Below are 19504 nucleotides of genomic sequence, written 5' to 3' on the forward strand. Positions count from 1 at the left end.
GGTCTGAGGTCCAGAGAGGCCTGGGTTCGGTTCCTGCTAAGGGTACGTGCCTTAGTTGCAGTTTGTCCCCCGCCCTGGTTGGTCTTGCGGGTAGCAGCCACTCAATGTGTCCCTTTCACATTGATGTTTCTCTCTCTCTCTCTTCCTCTTTCTCCCTCCCACTCTATAACAAAAAAAGGAAAAATGTCCTCAGGTGAGGATAAAAAAAAAAAATCAATGAGACAGAACATTGATTAGTCGCCTGCTGCATGCCCCCCACTGGGGATCAGGCCCACAACCTGGGCATGTGTCCTGACCAGGAATTGAATCGGCGACCTCTCAATACATGGGTTGATGCTCAACCACTGAGCCACAACGGCCGGACATTCATCAACTATTTTAATAATAAATACCAATAGCATGACTATAAGCCCACAACATTAGTGGTAAGATAAATTGGTTCAATTTGGCAAACCCTACAACCCAGTAATCCCATTTTGAGAACTTCTAAGGGAAAAGTGCAAAAGAAGAAACATCTATTGTAGGGAGAGTTTGATAGCAGAAACATTTATCAGACTAAACACTGAACTCAATATCAACAATGGAGCAATGGTGAGATAGTAATGTAACTACATGTTAAATCTTATAGTTGTTAATAATAGAGCTGAAGATTCTATTGTAATATACGTAGAAATGTATATGAAAGACTAGCAGGGAACAATAAAATTGAGGGGAAAACCAGTCATCTCATCACAGCAGCACAAAGAATGCAGTGCTTGCCTGGCCAGTGTGGCTCAGGGGATGAGCATCAACCCATGAACCAAGAGGTTGCCAGTTCGACTCCTGGTCAGGAAACATGCCCAGGTTGTGGGCCCAATCCCCAGAGTGGGGCATGCAGGAGGTGGCCAATCAGTGTTATCTCTTATCGATGTTTCTATCTCTCTCTCCCTCTCCCTTCCTTTCTCTCTTAAAAAAAAAAAATGCAGTTGATGCTTTTGCAATGGTTTCAGGCTTGCAGACACAGATGTAATTTTGTCAGCACACCAAGACAGTATCCATTTCAAAGGGGCAGGAGAACAGTAAACAAATTTAACAGCCTGACATATAAAGCCAGAATGCCAATTTATTCATCCATGTTTAAATCCTGAATACCAGAGTAGGCTCTCTTTGCAGGCAATTCCTTAAAGAAAGTCAAGTTATAATCATGGTTACTGTCATTAGGCTTTGAGAGCTTAACTGCACCTATCTCCAAATTACAAGGGTCTTGTTCTGAGATAAAACCTGCAATCAGTCAAATTGAACAAGCCAGGCAACTCTTCTGTCTTTAAGACTGCTCTCCATATCTCCGCCCTGATGCATTCTGTGTTAGTTCCACAAAACAACTCTGAGAAAGGAATCTTCTGTCTCTCCTTTCCAAGTTTTTGGGGAAGGCTGGCCTGTGATCCTAATGTCCTGATAGCAAAATTGAAATGAACAGAGAGAAACATAAACAACTGCTGTGTGAAAATGAAGAGATCAAACTGATTTTTAAAAATGTTTTCAGTGGAGGGGTGGGTGGTGGGAGGGGTGGGAAGAGATAAACCTAAGAACTTATATGCACAACCAGTGGACACAGACATTAGGTTGGGGAAAGCAGGAGGGGGGTGGGAGCAGGGGAGAGGGAATCAGTGGGGGGAAAATGGGAGACATCTGTAATACTTTCAACAATCAAATAAATAAATAAAGTGAATATCAATTTAAAAATTTCTTCAGAAATATGAGAGATGACAGAGATGAAGAAAGAACATGGTTCTCTTCCCAGCATTCTCAATACAGAGCCATTTCCACTACTGCTCTTCTAACATCTGTGACATTAGAAGAAGCCAAATAATCAAAGCTTCATTTCTACACAAGACTACAACAAAGTTCGGGGAGAAAGGGCTAGCCACGCTCCTGTGGAAGTAATATGTTCTTGGGAAATTAACCTATAAAACTATTTATGCAAGTGGTTGTTTACTGTAGAAAACTAGAAATAATCTAAATATTTACCAGTGGGGAACTGAATAAAGAATTCATGGTATGTTTGTAAAATTAAATTCTATACAGCCACTTAAATATAAAGGTAAATATGAATAAATAAAAGGACAGCTCCCAAATACACTTAAAAAGTACAGAACAGTATACAGAATATAATCTATTTAAATAAATATGCATAAAAATAATTTAAAACAATTTTCAAACTAATTCTATTTCTATATGTTTCTGTGGTGCTTGAAACTTTTTATAACAAACAACATATCACTTTTAGTTGAAAAAAGAGATATCTTTAGGGCTTTATAAAATTTTGGAATTCCGTTGTCAGAAACTGAAAACTTGTAGTGACAACCTCTGAGGTATGAGAGACCAATAGTTTATATAATAATTAGTACAAAGCATATTGAGACCTGCAGAAGATAAGGAATGTAGTGAGATGCTTGTATGAGGGTATATATGAACGGCAGAAACACAGCACTGGGAATTATAATAGATACAGACTTGTGTCAGTGTAGCAGGATATATATTTTGTGGCATAAAGTGGCTTGTTTATTATCAACATAAATCTGAATCTTCTTCAAAAGCTTTCCAAAGGAGTACAAAAAATTATAACCATGTTAATAAGGAGCTGAATTAATGTTCACTACAAATTAAAGGTAGAAATAAGACTTTGAGCCTGATCTGGCAAGAATTACTTTTAATAATGAAAATATTACCATAGTAATAAATGGGACATGGAGAAAATATTCTAAAAACCACCAATAAAATGAAAAATACCTATATCAATCACTCAGAGAAAATCACTATTAAAATATATATACTAATTCTTTTTCTTTTTCTACCTATATATGATCTATGAAAATGAAATATGTGTTTTTCTTACAGGATTTTTTTCCATTTTGCAACCACTCATGAACACTTTTTGGTCAATGTATGTTTTATCTATAAGCATGATTAGTAGAAGCTCCATTGTATTCTGTTGTAAATATATACCATCATTTACTTAACCAACCCTCAATCACTGGACATTTCTGTTGTCTACAATTTTTTTCATTATAAACAATACTTTAACAATAAACACTTTTATAACTAAACCTTAACACATGTCCTCAATTGTTTTCTTCTGGTAAATTGTCAGAGGTAGAATTGTTCAGGCTACAATTATGTCTCTAAGGCTTTAATACATGTTGCCAGATTGCCCTCTGGACAAGATGCTCCAGCAGTGTACTGATAAGATCCTTTGATGATAGTAAGTGTTAGCATTTTAAATTAAAAGTAATTATTTCAAAATGAAAAATAATCAAAAAACCTTGTATGATCATTCTTCTTTAAAATTATTTTGTTAAGTATCAACTTATTGGTTTGCTAAGTCATTCCACTACAAGTAATAGGGATGTACCAAATATCAAGAATTAAGCTAGATGATACTAGAGAGATACAGGTGAGGAAGGCTTGGCTCTTACCCTTGAAGATTTTATAGTTTACTGGGCAAATAGGGTATGTCATATAAATGATCCCAGAAGATGTTAGGGACACTAGAGGAAGAAACTCCTGACTCTCATCAGTGTGCTATAAGATAGCTATCACGCAGTGGCCAAGTAGCTCAGTTGTTTAGAGCGTCCACCCAATATGTCATGGTGGCAGGTTCGATCCCCAGTCAGGGCACACACAAGACTCAACCAATGAATACATCAGTAAGAGGAACAACAAACTGATGTTTCTCTTTCTCTCTCCCTCTCTCTCTCCCTCCCTCTCCCTCTCTCTCTCTCTCTCTCTCCCCCTCCCTCTCCCTCTCTCTCTCTCTCTCTCTCTCTCTCCCTCACATCAATCAGTAAAAACAATGTTAAAAAAGATAGCTATCACAAAGGAGGTCATATTTGAGCTGTATCTGAAGGACAGGCAGGAATTTTCTAGACAGAGTAGAGAAGGGAGGGCAACCCAGGCTGAAAACACAGCACATCCTGAAGCCTAGAATGCCAATAATTCTGTGGGGGTGGGGAACTGGTGCGAATGGGGTGATCCTGTAGAGTGACTATAGTGACCATACGACATTCTGGCAGTAAGTGTGCAAACCTAAGGAGGCCTCGACCTGGCACCAGGGATGAAAAACACCACCATTAGCACGTTATCCTTTGTTGATATTCTCTAACAGATCAAAGATGAGTCTAAAGGAGAACCAAAGTCTTCTGACTTCTAGGATATTAGATCATCTATTCATAGCATTATAGAGCTGGAAGGTCCCTTAAACTTCACCTGGTCCTAAACTCTCATTTTTCCAGGTGGGGACACCAAAGGTCACACAGATGATGATGACCCCTTTTACTGGAATGTACTTATAGATAACCTACCTCTAGGGTTAAACATGTTTCTATTTCCTGGAACATATGTAACATATTTTAGCCAGTGGAGTTAAAACAAATCTGCTTTCAAAACCCTAATCATTCCTCGTCCTAATCTTTTTTCTTCTTCTCAAACTAAACGCCAAAAAAACAACTCACTCCTTATTGCTTCCAACCCCCCACTAATCAGTGTTTCTAAGTGACTCAGTCTAACATGATTAATCAAGCTCCCTGCAACACCTCCCTTGTACCAACCATGTAACCACAAGTAACTTATACCAATAAGTTTCACTGAAGTGTCACTTCCAAGCTTTCCAAAGAGCAAATATCAACATACTGAAGGTTTTCTTCCTTGAACACATTTCTCTGCATCAATGACTTTCTGAAGGGAGGTGTCTATTCTCTTGGTTCTCTCTGATTGTGTAAATTAACATGAAAAGCCTACGCCATGTTCACCAACAAACTACGAGCCACTTTAATGCCATTTACCTGGAGGTCATGGTAGGTAATATATAACCATCACTACATGGCAGAGCAAGCTCTTGGCCAAGGCTTGAAAGCACTGTTAACAGAGCCTCAGCCTCCAGCCATTGAGTGTGAATGTGACTGGGACGGGCGTCATTCCACCACTCTGACCTACAATTCACCCTGCATATTGTCCCCAGCCAAAGTTGCGCTCCCAGGAGCAGAGCAAAAGGAGAGATGGAATATCCTTTCCTGCTTAACTTGTCTTAAATCTCCTCACCTTTCAACCCAAAGGCCACCTCCTTCAGGAAGTCTTCCTTGACAGACCTGCTCTGAATCATATCTCCCAGAACCTGCTAATCATTCTGTCCTCTACTTTTGACCACAGTGATTGGTCCCAGAGATAGTCCCATCTGAGCTGAGCCAATCAGAGTCTTCCACTGGACTTTATATGCTGATTCTACCTTCTTCTAGAACGTCCTTTTTTCAAGAAAGGCTACATAGGTTGATGAAAGCCTGCGGCCATGCTTTCTATTATATTTTTCCTTTCCTAACTCTTTCCACCCTCCCCCCCCCCCCACACACACACCCTCCAAAATTCACCTTATAAGGGAGATTGGTCTGCAAAGCAGAATGAAGCCAACACAAAGAAGAGTTGAGAGAGAGAGAGAACAGCCACCACGCATGGCACTCTGCCTTAGCACATTAGCTGAGTGGGTGGGAGCCAGAATCTAGCCTGCATTCTGCTCACCCTAGCAAGGTGCTACCCTCAATCAGAGGAAGTCCCCCACCTTTTGTTCAAACAAAGGATCTGCCTGCTCACTAAGCCTTTGTCTAATACACATAGTGCACAGAGTTACATATACTAGAGAGATGTGATAAGATCAGCAAAGCCGTTAGTTACTCCCAATCCTTCCTAGTTACAGCCACCAACACATCCCTTTTTCACCCACACTTGCTTAAGGTGGGTTTTTGTCACTTGTAACCAAAGAAGTCCTGACCAAGACAGCAGAAGGAACACCGAAATTTCTTTGGATGAAGCAACACATTTGTTTTAGCCAAAAATTTCCTATAAGTCATTGTCTTTGGAATCTCTGAGTCCTTATACTTCCCCAGTCAGGCACAGGATAACTAATAGCCTTCCTTTTTTTACTTAGAGACTTAGATAGCTTCCATGCAGATAATGCACCAAAGAAATCAAGTTCAACCTAATAATGCTGCTGTGGCTTTCTTCATGAAAATGATTAGATGTGATCTCTTTCCTAACATTGCTGGTAACTCCTCCTGTGTCAACTCCAGCAGCAGAGTAAGCTGTCCAGACACAGGCTATTTTTGCCTAATCTGAAAAGGGTCACCGCTAATTTCCCCTCACCAGTCCTGGTGTGTTTTGTTGTGTTTTGTTCATAGGGGTGGATCACTCACCCTCTCTGGTATCTGTCCAACTCGTGCAGAACCGTGTGGTTGCAGTACTCAAACACCAGGTGAAGCTTCCGCTTCCTCCGGAAGACTTCGATCAGGTTGACTAGGTTGGGATGCTTGAGTTGCTGAAAACATAGAAAACAAGGTGCTAAATATGAGTTGTGAAAGACAACTTTCTCTAGTTTTGATCCAATAAAAAGAAAGCTGTTGTCCTTTAGAAAGTTTTTCGTCTTGGTTGAAGTAGCCTGTAAACAGTATGGTCTTACTTCTCTTCATAAGGTATTTGTTAGCAGCTTGTAAGTAATAAGTGATTATATGTGAAGGCAAAGAGAGATATGAGAAGGCTGGACAAGACAGGAGAATGGGGGGTGGGTGGGTTAGTTAATACAAACTCATCCTTGAAGCTCAGATTTAATGTCCCTCCCTAGGGAGGTCTCCCCTGACCTCCCCAGACTGGTTCAATGCCCCTGAAGTATGTGTCCTTCAGAATCTTTCATATTTACTAAGTAACTACAAAGAAAGGATTGCTCAGTTGATTGTTCAATAGACATAATAGATATGTTCAACAGACAATAAGGACCATGATATCAGGGTCTATGTTGTCTTGTTTACTCAAAATGATGATGTTGAATCCCCAAAACGGGGCTAGCACATAATAGGCACTCGATAATTATTTGTGAAGGAATAAGTAAATCATGGTTCCTAAGTTGGTGAAACTGTTTAAGACAGAAGAACGAGGAAGACTCCTCAATCTGAGGTGCCTGAAGGTATGTATCTAGAACATGGACCAGGGCAGAGGCAAGACAGATGGCGAGGAAGGCAGTGTTCAGAGAGATTCTTGTTATTAGAATAGTCAGGATGTGGTGATGGACTAGAGGTGAGGGAGGAGGAAGAGGGAGGCATCGAGAATGACCAAAGGCAGTTCAATTTTTAACTTTTTGCGGTAACACCATAGTGTTTTCCTTAGTGGCTGCACCAGTCTGCATTCCCACCAGCAATGTACTAGAGTCCCCTTTTCTCTACACCCTCGCTAGCACTTGTTTGATGATTTGTTGATGGCAGCCATTCTGACAGGTGTGAGGTGATACCTCATAGTTGTTTTAAATTGCATCTCTCTGATGATTAATAATGTTGAGCATTTCTTCATATGTCTTTTGGCCATTTGTATGTCCTGTTTGACCCAGTGATCCCACTTCTACGAATATACCCTAAGGAGCCTGAAACACCAATCAGAAAGAATATATGTTCCCCTATGTTCATAGCAGCACTATTTACAATAGCTAAGGTCTAGAAACAACCCAAGTGTCCATCAGTAGATGAGTGGATAAAAAAGCTGTGGTACATGTACACAATGGAATACTATACAGCTGTAAGAAAGAAAGATCTCTTATTCTTTGAGGCGACATGGAGGGACTTGGAGAGTATTATGCTAAGCGAAACAAGCCAAGCAGAGAAAGACAAATATCATATGATCTCACTTACTTGTGGAATATAATGAACTAAACAAACTGACGAACAAAATTGACCTAGAGGCATAGAGGTGGGGTACAGACTGACAAACCTCAGAAGAGGGGGTGTTGCGGGGGGAGATAAACCACAGAACTTATATGCACGTATGCATAACCAATGGACATAGACAACAAAGCTGGGAATGGGGTGGGGGGGATGGGGAGAAGGGTGTCAATGGGGGAAAAAGAAGAAACATCTGTAACAAAAACAAATTAATAAAAAATAATTAAAAAAAAAAAAAAAAAAGAATTACCAAAGGTTTGTTCAATGGGGCAGATGGTGGGGCCAGCAGTGAAAGAAAGAACAGGTTTTTTGAGGAAGAAACTGTTTTTGGCATGTTGGGTTGGTGGGGACTCTGAGATACCAAAGTGGAATCATCAGGTCGGCTGGAGTTTGAGCTGAAGACAACAGCCGGGGGTCATCGCGAGTGTAAGTGAAGCCATGGACAGATGCAATTGTCCAGAAGAGCGAGTGAGAAGGGAAGAGGCCACGGGCATACGTGGAAGGGCAGTGTGCTCTGCAGTGATGGATGCTGCTGAAAGGTCAAGTGGGGGGAGGCCTGAGCGCGCCTGGAGGGTTACCCCAGGCTGGGGTCATGCGACCTCCCTGGAAGTAGTCAGTGCAGTGGTGAGACCAGGAGCCAGATCCTGCAGATTTAGTATCTCAAACCACATTACTCCTCTATCTGTGCTGATTCCAGGGGCAGAACTCAGAGACTCAAACTGGTCCTGAAACCAGTTTTGCAATCAGTAGCCTGGAGGTTTCAATCATAGCTCAACATTCACAATGTTGCATTTACGAGGGTTTGGATGTTTCTACATCAATACTGAACGTGCTTCTTTAGGAACATACAGAGGAATTAGATGAGAAGAACCAAGGAACATGATGGATGGATGTTCACAGATTTACTCAACATGTTTATTATACAATGAAGTCATCTTAGTAAAGCAGACTAAATTACCATATATACTACAAAGATGTAGTTCAGGGCTCATTTAGTTACAACCCCTTCATCTTTATGAGTATGTAAAGCCAAAGTCTCAGGCCCGGTCTCATTCCTCGGCATTCTGAGCTGGGCTGGCCCAATCTGGAGGATATCAGTGGTTCTTACCAGGCCAGTTACGTCATCCTTTAGTCAGGCTATATCTAGAAGCCTAAGCTGCTCAGATGCAGATGGAGTTTCTTGTGTATAAAGTTTCCGCCTTTGCTACTGCAATTTTACTTTGGTCTCCCTCTTATTTTCTCTCTGTATTTTAAATGCGGGATTAGAGTTAGAGACATCAGTATGAACTCATGTTTAGCTTAATATAGATACAGATGATCACATGTAGAAGTAACTGTAGATATGCTTGCATACATGGGTTGGTACACACACATATATTACCTTGCTCTGTCAGCTCAAAGGGCCTAGAAGCAACCATAAGCCAGTAGCAACAAGTACACCGAGAGCTCAGATCTTGGTTGCTAATACCTGTCTCCAACAAAGGGAACCAGAGCTCCTTGGAGAACATGATGATTCTAGGTAGGGCAGGAAAAATACAAGATAAGGCTGGAGCATTTTGTAGTGCCAAAAAGTAAGGAAATGCTAAAACAAAAACAAGAACTAACCCTACATTGATTAAGGTATGTCAAAGAGACACAAATATCCATGAGTCCATACTGATGTAAATGATTGACTGAATGAAATATAAATAGAAGAGAATAAATAAATCTTCTATGTGGAAGCATTCCAAATAATCCCAGGAGATATGCTGCCTTCATGGAGGAGAGCCTACCTTCCCCCTCCCTCCGTGTGGGCTGCACATAGTGACCTCCTTCCAAAGAGCACAGGATGGAGACACCGCACAGGATGGAGACACCGCACAAGAGCGACTTCCTAGTGGAGAACCTGACAAACACTGTCTCAGCCAGGGGAGGTGGTTTTCCTCCCCAAACCCATGACCCCAGGCTAACCATGAGAACAACACCAGACCAATTCCAATAGGGTGCATTCTACAAAACACCTGCCCAGTACTCCTCAAAACTGCCATCAAAAACACAGAAAATGTGAAACGGTCGGAGCCAGGGGAGCCCAGGCACACAAGATGAGTAAATAAAATCCGGCATCCTACATGGATCCTGGAACAGAAAAAGGACATTAGATTAAAACTAGAGAAATCTGAATAAATTATGGACTTTAGTTAATGATAATGTACCAATACAAGCTCATTAATTATAACAAATGTACTATACTAGTGTAAGATATTAATAATACGTGAAACCAGGTGCAGGGTATATGGGAACTCTCTATATGATCATCTCAAATTTCTGTAACTCTACAACTGTTCTAAAAAATAAAATCTATTGTAACATACACACACACCCTTTACCCAGCACACCACTTCTGGGAATATACCTTATATAAAGAAAAGCACCACTGCATAAAAATACATGTACAAGGATATTTATTGCAGTATTATTGGTTTAGGTAAAAAAAAAAAGTGGAAATAACACAAAACTCCTTTGATAGAAGAGAATGACTAAATAAATTGTAGTACATTTATTTATTTATTTATTTTTAAATCTGTTTTTATTAATTTTTTAGAGAGAGAAGGAGGAAGAGAGAGATGGAAGCATTGATGTGAGAGAGACACACTGATGGGCTGCCTCCTGCACGCCTCCTAGTGAGGATCAAGCCTGTAGCCTGGGCATGTGTCCTGACGGGGAATTGAACCAGGACCTCTTGGTCTATGGGACGACACTCAGTCCACTGAGCCACACCAGCTGGGAAAATTGTGGTATATTTAAATAATAAAATATTAAATACTATGCAGCAACTAAAAAGAATGAAATTAATAGAGGCCTCTCTGTTGATCTTATGACAATGATGTATGTAGAGTGAAGAAGGCAAGCTACTGAGTAATTATATAAAATAAATAAAAATAGAAAGTACATTAAGACACATGCAAAAATGATTCTATTTTCATATATTTATTTTTATACATTGTTATTTAAAACATATACTGAACCCTACTCTGTGTCAAACATTTTTCTAGCTCTGGGATTACAATATTTAGCAAAGCTGCCCAAAATCTCTGCTGTCGAGAGCTCATACAAGGATGGGCAAAAGTAGGTCTACAGTTGTGAGTACATGAAAGGCAGAGTTTGTTCTTGTATTATTATTTATTAATTATTGTATTGCCCTGGACAGTTTGGCTCAGCAGTAAGAGCATTGGCCTGTGGACCAGAGAGTCCCAGATTCAGTTCCCACTAGGGGCACGTACCTCAGTCTCAGTCTGTCCCTGTCCCCGGTTGGGGTCGTGTGGGTGGCAACCAGTCGATGTGTCTCTCTCACATCGATGTTTCTCTCTCTCTCTTCCCCCTTCTCTCCCTCCCACTCTATCTGAAGATAAATGCAAAAATGTCCTCGAGTAAGAATAAAAAAAAATAATATTATTATTAATTATTGTATTATTGTCCATAGGAACTATAAACCTACTTTTGCCCACCCCTGAATTTGAGCATGCTGGATGGTGATAAGTCTTATGGAAAGCAATAAAGTAGTTAGGGGGCATAGCATGATGAGGGGGTGCAATTTAAAACAGGGTGATCAGAGAAGACCTCACTGAAAAGGTGACAAATGAAAAAAAGATCTGGAGAAGGTGAGGGTCATGAGGAGGTCCAGAAAAATGTTCCAGGCACAAAGAACGATCATCCCAAAGGCTCTTATGTGGGGTCCTGTCTGGGATGTTTGCAGAGCAGCAAGGACAGTGCTAGTTGCCTCTCTGTCCTGTTTCTCATCCTTTCAGGGCATCTTTTAATTTAACCGTTGCTGCAGCAACCAGCTTTGCGCAGAGGTGACCTGCAGCCCCTCGTCTTAGCTGCCTTCAGCTATGGGGTGCTGGTGGGTTGATTCTAACATGCAGGAGGTAAAACTTCGTGAGGGGAATTTTGACGGGGGGGTGGGGGGTGCGGACAGGAAGTGGTAGTAAGTCCGCCTCTCCGGGTGCTCGGGCTCCTTACAGAGACCTGGCAGAAACAGTCCCTGTTGCCCCTGCATTGGCTTTCCTCCTTCCCTCTGTCCCTCTCTCTTGTCCCCTACTCCTGCCCCCTAGCGTCACTGCCCCAAATAGGCTACTAACAGAGCCCCTTGTCTCAGACGTTGCTTTCCGAGAGGCGTACAGGCTGAGAGAGTTGGTCCTGGAAGGGCCCTAGCGAGCAGATCTTCAGAATGGGATTCTGGAACTGGATCAATCACCAGGCGGATGGCAACAAGCCCCCACTGCTGGAGGCAAGTGGCGTGAGAGGATGTTCTGGGAGCTGCGGCAACACCATTGCTAAGGGTTCACCAGTGGTGCTTTTGAAGGAGGGGCAGGTGGGCTCATACAATTGCAGTGGCACATGAGCGATGTGGGCGACGGTAACCATGGGGACTACCGAACGAGCTGGCTTTTGTGAACACCTTGAGGTTGGTGAAAAAAGAAAAGAGAAAACGATAGGTAGGTTCTGGTTAGCCATCCATCAACTGTCAGAAGGCCTCTATGGCAGTATTTAAAGAGACATTTATCTCCTGTAGACACAGGATAGACTGTGCTAAAATCAGGCTCAGGACTTATTATTATTTTTTTTTATCCTCACCCGAGGACATTTTTCCATTTTTTGATCAGATAGAGCAGGAGGGAGAGAGAGGAAGAGAGAGAGAAACATCGATGTGAAGGGACACATCGAGTGGCTGCCACCCGCACGACCAACCAGGGCCGGGGACAAACCGCAACCGAGGCACATGCCCTTAGCGGGAACCGAACCCGGGTCTCTCCGACACTCCAACCGCTGAGCCAAACCGGCCAGGGCTAAGGGCTTATTTTTTAATGTGCAGCCTCAACAGGTCTCTTATGCCAAAGGCAGGACTCTGGTGAGTCAAGTGAGGGACACAAAGGTCTGGGATACCGACATTTATAAACCTTCAAATTTCTCTGAACCCTCTGGGCTGGGAGAAGCAGCCTCTGCCCCTGTGCCAACAGTGCAATGCTTCCTCTCACACGGAGCCCTGAAAATACCTCAGGGAGGCAGGTGGCTCCTGACTCGACCCCCGCCCCTTCCAGGGCCCACAGGCTTTTAACCAAGATGAGGCTGTAACAGTGCCTGAGCAAGGCAATGTGGTTCTTGCTCCAGAAGGAAACAACTGTTCTCAGAGAATTTCAAGACCTGGCTCATACGTACCAGCAGGAATCTTGAGGGTGCTGACCAAGGCAGTGGAGAAATATAAGGCTGGACAGAAGGAAATTCATTGGCATGGGAGCCCTGACCCATGACTTGGGACTTGATTCCTGACAAGGACACCTGGTTAGTCCCTAGTGGAGGCTGAGCACCTGACCATGGGAGTCAGGCGATTCTGGACCCAGAGCTGCCCCTGTGAACTGGGTAATAGAGACACACTGTCATACGGCTGCAGGGATGCACCAAACTGAAAACTATACATTATGATCAGGCTCCGGAAGGTCTGGGGGGAAAAAGCAAGTTACAAAAAGAGGTGGCCTATTCTCTTATGTCATTTGCTTTGTTGCAGTCACCCCTCCTGCAACTGACATGTCTGTGTGGTTCAGTGGGAGTTTCCAGGTAATGGAGGAGAAAAGCCCCAAGTCTAGCTCACAGATGGATCAGCTCATTGTGCTGTCACTGGTTGAAAATGGTCTGCCTCCTTTGAAGGACAACAATGAAAGGGAACCCTCCCACTGAGCAGAGCTCCAAGCAGTGCACTTGATGGTTCACCTTGTATGAGGAAGAAAGGACCCGAGACAAGCATGGACCTGTGGGTAGTGGCCAATAGTTTGTCTTGTTGATTTAAGTCTGGAAGGAGCAAGATTGAAAGAGCATTTGGAGAAGAGGCATAAATTGTACTTGTGAGAGTGGAAACAGAGATTGAGGACCTTTGGGCTTCCTATTGATGCCGAGGAGGCCTTGAGCAACCGGGCAGGGGGTGTCTTCTCTGGTGGGTGTCAGCCTGCTCTGTCCTTGGCCACCCCGTGAAGAGGGTGCCACGGCTGCAAGGCGGTGGTGATGCATGGCCCCACAGCACTGGTTTCCTCTCTGCAAGGCTAATCTGGCCACTGCTATTGCTGAATACCTAACCTGCCAGTGGCAAGCTCTGGTCCTTAGGCACCGACATGCACTGTGCTTTAGGAGATCAACTGCTATGCGGAAGGGTTGCGCTATGTATGTTCTTACTGGAACTGATACTAACTCTTGACATTAGGTTTGCCTTTCCTGCCTGCCCCACAATCACAGGCTCGGAGCCTGTTTGCTTTACCAGCACGGGAGTCCAGACATCAGACCCAGGGCCCATTTTACTGCAAAGGAGGCACGAGGATTGCACCTAGCTATGGAATCCACCAGTTCTACTATGAGCCTACAACCAGCCAGCCTGAGGGAATGATGGAATCTGTAGGCCAGCCTTGGACGACACGTGCACTGAACCAGCGGCCACCACGTGGTGTTGCATCTTCATTTCAATAGCTCAGCTGTGAGTCTGGGAACCAGGAGTGGAAGTAGGACTGGACTCTCCCCTCATTCCCCTCAATGATCCACTTACAGAAATCCGGCTTCCTAGCCCCAATATTCTCTCAAATTTTCAAAGCTTTATGTGTACACAATTAGCCATTAGAAAACCCCAAATGTTCATTAATAGGTGAGTAGTTAAATAAATAAATGATAGGACTTTATAGTACTTTCAAATGATAAAATAGTATGTAGCTATTAAAAAGAATAAGGCATATCTATATGTGCTGACTTAGAAAGATGTCCAAGATATATTGTTAATGTAAAAAGGAAATCACAGAACACTAGATTCAATATGACAGCATTTACATCTGTTTTGAAGAAGGAAATATATATTGTACAAGCACAGAAATCCTCTGGAATGAAATACGAGACTGTAGATGGGAGGGGGGGACGGGAGAGAAAGGGAAGATAAGTTTCCCTTTTCACTTTATATTCTATACTTTCATTTTTCTTCTTACATAAGCATATATTACCGTATCATACAAATGTATTTTAAATGATTTGCATAGGTCTCTTCACTGTATTGTCAAACCACAATAGATATTTTGAAGTTAGTTTCAGAGAGCCAGTTAATATATCAGCTGTGGGGAAGGAAAAGTGACTTTCTTTATTTGAAAAGCAACTTAATTATTACCACCATCTCCAGCCCAGAGGGGAATATTCCACACCCATGTAGCATTGCTAAAGAATCATTCTTTAGCCCTGGCCAGTTTGGCTCGGCAGTTGAGCATCAGCCTGTGGACCGGAAAGTCCTGGGTTCGGTTCCTGCTAGGGGCACGTACGACACACACACACACACACACACACACACACTAAAAAAAAAAAAGAATCATTCTTTAACACTCTCTTATGGTTAAAAAAAGAAAAGAAAGAAAAAGGGTGCTTTGATCCCACACTTCCTCCAAATGCCAAGAACCCCCATGGAGACACCCTGGCTACGTTTTGTTTCAGGGGTGACTGGGGAAGGGAAGGTGTGCCGCAAGGAGGAGCACGGTCGGAGCTGGGGTCATGGGTGGCAAGGTAGGGGCTTGAAGTTTACTTATTTAGGTTTGCCAACATGGACGGGACAGAAGGTGCCAGCGGGCCCTCTGGCCAGAGACCGCCGCTGTGATCTCTTCTGGATTCCTCTCTAGACCCAGCACAGGCTAAGAGCGTGCACCATGGGTGCTCGATCTGCGTTACTGTGACTGATAAAGGACCTGAAAAGTACCAGGAAAGAAGCCATAGTACAAATGTGATAAAAATTAAAATGAACACTGCCATAGCCAAAAATGAATGCAGCAATGCACTGATAGTTACGAAACAAATTTATTTTTCATGTATGATTGATAGCAGCAGTTGATTTAGAAACTCACCTTTCATTATTCTAACAAAAAAGGAGTGGAGTTCAAAGATCTTCCACCAGGCAGTTTTATCCAACAGCATTTTTACTACAGTGCTTTTAAAGTTGATAAGTAATAAAGAAGGTTAATAATTAGCAAGAAAATATGCCCATCGAAAGCAAATTTGCGGCCTAAATCATTAATCTTGCCAAATAGAAAGGTGAACTGAAACATTTAAAAAATGTAAAGTGAAAGACAACAGACTGTCCCATTTAAAAATTTTCCATTCCGTATACAAAGCACTGCCCTCTAGTGCGGTTTGACTGTTCTATAACTATGCAGGGTGGGGCAAAAGTAGGTTTACAGTTGTGAGTACACAAAACAGTTTATTCTTGTATTATTAGTTATTAATTATTGTATTATTTTCCTTACAAACAACTGTAAACCTACTTTTGCCCCACCCTGTATATAGCAGGTTGTGTGCTATACTTTTTTTTTTTTTTCTTTTCCTCACCCGAGGACATTTTTCCATTTTTTGTTCAGGTAGAGTGGGAGGGAGAGAGAGGAAAAAAGAGAAAGAGAAACATCGACATGAAAGGGACACATTGAGTGGCTGCCACCTGCATGACCAACCAGGGCTGGGGACAAACTGCACCCGAGGTACGCGCCCTTAGCGGGAACCAAACCCGGGACTCTCTGGACCATAGGCCGACGCTATAACCACTGAGCCAAACTGGCCAGGGCTACTTTTTTTTTAAAAATCCTCACCCAAGGACATTTTTTTCCATTTTTTGTTCAGATAGAGTGGGAGGGAGAGAGAGAGAGAGAGAAACATCCATGTGAAAGGGACACATCGAGTGGTTGCCACCCACACAACCCAACCAGGGCCGGGAACAAACTGCAACCGAGGTACGTGCCCTTAGCGGGAACCGAACCCGGGTCTTTCTGGACTGCGGGCTGATGCTCTAACCGCTGAGCCAAACTGGCCAGGGCTGTACGCTATACATTTTATTTGCTGGAAATAAAAATAATTTAAAGGGTAAAAACAAAACAAAAAACAAATTTTATTTTTTTTATCAGTGTATATTATAAAATCACTTATTCTGCCTCCGCCTGTTCTACAGTATTTATTTTCTGGAGTCTGAGGTGTGTGGCCGGATGTGTGGAGGAGCACTGATGTGTGGAGGAGCATCTGAAAGCAGATGGTGGTATGTGCCTAATTCCCTGACAAACTGGGTCTCTAAGAAGGTAATGGACCGGCTTGTTGATTTCTGCTTCTTTTGTTCTTGAAATATTTGTGTGGCAGCTTTATTACTTGGGAGTTCACTACACAGCAGGAATACAATCCTTCTGGATAAACACATTATGAGCAAAGGCAAAAAAAAATCTTCTAATAAACAAACAAAACAGTCTGTTACTATTTGCATCTAGTATGCTACCTTGTAAAAAAAAAATTAAACAGGTCTTCACTTGTTGAACAAATAAGTAGAGATGATGATAGGGGGTTGTTTGGTTCCTATCACTGTGGGCATGGGAGTGCACGGCTTTGTCTTCCATGCTGTTGACAACCAGTTTCCACAACCTGCCAACACCTATCCATGTACTGATAATGGACAGCCAAGGGCCAGGTCTGCCAATCCCTAATGCTGACATCTGCACGTCACGGAAGCTATGTGACCTGAAGGCCCAAAACTAAGTCTGTAGGCCGACCACTGTCTGCAGATGTGTTTTGTTTTGTTTTTTAATCCCCACCTGAGGATATTTTTTTATGTATCTTCAGATAGAGTGGGAGGGAGAGAGAGGAAGAGAAAGGGAGAGAGAGAGACACATTGACTGGCTGCCTCCCGCTGACCAGGGCCGGGGATGAATCACAACCGAGATATGTACTCTTGACCAGAATCGAACCCACAACTCATTGGTCTGTGGGCCAACGCTCTAACCTCTGAGCCAAACTGGCCAGGGCTGCAGATGTGTTTTATTTGGATTGAATGATGTTTAATTTTTTTTTAATTACTTGTCAAAGTTTTACAGTCAGATTTCATTCTCACTAAAAGGAACTGGGCTCCTTAGAAAAATGGCTGATACCAGAGCTGGGGCAGAATGAGCTTGAGACATTTTGTTGGGCACACAGTAAAGTCGTACTTAAGGAATGATGGGCATCTGTCAGGACAAAGGACCTGGATCCTAGGAGCCCCAAGTGACCAAATGTGTGCATTTTGAGAATCAAAAAGAGTAATGACAGTAATGGTTCCTAACATGTTGAAAAAAATCCACAAATTCACAGTGATACTAGAAAATATATATATGAAGTGATGGGGAGGGGTAAAGGAAAGTTCTTTTTTTTTTTTTTTACTGAAAAATTATAACTAATGAATATAGAAAGAATTGTTGAAAATCACCATATTATAATACTCTTGTTATAATTGATTAAGGCCAGGATCATTGGGTACAAGTTATTGGGGAACAAGGTAGTCACACAGTTTCAAATTATAACCACACAGATTGCTTATTAATTATAAAGGAGAAAACATTTCTTTACAAGTGAGGAATATGGTAGACCCATCTTAACTGAGATTAGAACTGAGAGCACCGATTAGGGGACAAACTGACACATGCTCTTCTGAGGAGGACTTCTGTTATGAACACACCCTCACCCAGGCAGTGTCCCACTGAAAACATCTATCCTGCATCACATCATGTGGGAACAGCCAGACACCTATGTTGAGGCACATTGTGTAAAACTATTGGCCTAGATACTTAAAAAATGCCACGTCATGAAAGACTAAAACAAGAATTAAAAAGTTGGGGAACCATTTAAATTAAAAGTATACTAAAGAGATATGACAACTAAATGCAATGTATGGTCATTGATTAGATCCTGAATTAAAAAAATATATATATATATATAATTATACTTATAGTTATATAACTATTATTGAGACAATATGAAAAATTTGAGCACAGACTGTATATTAGATAATAACATTGTGTTAATGGTAAATTTCTTTTTTTTTTTTTTATCCTCACCTGAGGACATTTTTCCCATTTTTTGTTCAGATAGAGCGGGAGGGAGAGAGAGGAAGAGAGAGAGAGAGAGAAACATTGATGTAAAGGGACACATCGAGTGGCTGCCACCCACACGACCAACCAGGGCCGGGGACAAACTGCAACTGAGGTACATGCCCTTAGCGGGAACCGAACCCGGGTCTCTCTGTACCGCAGGCCGATGCTCCAACCGCTGAGCCAAACCGGCCAGGGCAATGATAAATTTCTTGAGTGTAGAAATCATATAGTAGTTACATAGAAGAATGTCTTTGTTCTAGGGGATTCATACTACATACTTAAGAAAATAATTCAAAAAAAAATGTGTGTGTGCATGTGTGTGTGTGTGTGTGTGTGACAGAGACAGAAAAGAAATGAAGACGTCCAACAACTGATGAGTCTAGATAAGTGTACATAGGTATTCATTGTATTATTCTTTCCACTTCTTAATATTTTTAAGATGATTTCAAAATAACAAGTTGTGAAGAAAAACCCAGGACACTTTACATGAAATTCTGATTTCTGGCTTTTTAAAGAAAGACTGACAACCTGCCCCTGGGGCCTGCAGTCTGTGGCGCTGAGCGGTGGCCGCCCACTGGACATGAGACACGAAGTCTCCAGTTCCCCAGTCCCCACCTCTCCATCTTGTCTTACATCAGCCTGTTTCACTTGTTTATGTGATCAGTGTGGTTTGTAATCTCAGATAAACAATAACAGATTGCCGAACATAGCTAAAACAATTTACAGAAATATTATTAACCCATTTTAACCAGCCAACTAAACAATTTGAAGAGAAGGGACCTAGAAATTCGCACACATTGGCAACAGCAGGATTAAATTCTTAAAGAAGTCACAGAATTTTCCATGGAGACTTTTACT

General features: G+C 42.1%; 1 protein-coding gene across 1 annotated transcript in view; it reads right to left on the reverse strand.

Moving 5' to 3' along the window:
- Positions 1-19504, reverse strand: part of CDKL1 (cyclin dependent kinase like 1) — a 51441-nt gene that overhangs the window by 19874 nt on the left and 12063 nt on the right. The window contains exon 3 of the mRNA XM_036270699.1: positions 6219-6340. Within this exon, the coding sequence (XP_036126592.1) occupies positions 6219-6340 (122 nt within the window). The remainder of the gene's footprint in view (positions 1-6218; positions 6341-19504) is intronic.

The sequence above is a fragment of the Molossus molossus genome, unplaced genomic scaffold (assembly GCF_014108415.1).
Source record: "Molossus molossus isolate mMolMol1 unplaced genomic scaffold, mMolMol1.p scaffold_m16_p_1, whole genome shotgun sequence".
In the NCBI taxonomy this organism is placed as follows: domain Eukaryota; kingdom Metazoa; phylum Chordata; class Mammalia; order Chiroptera; family Molossidae; genus Molossus; species Molossus molossus.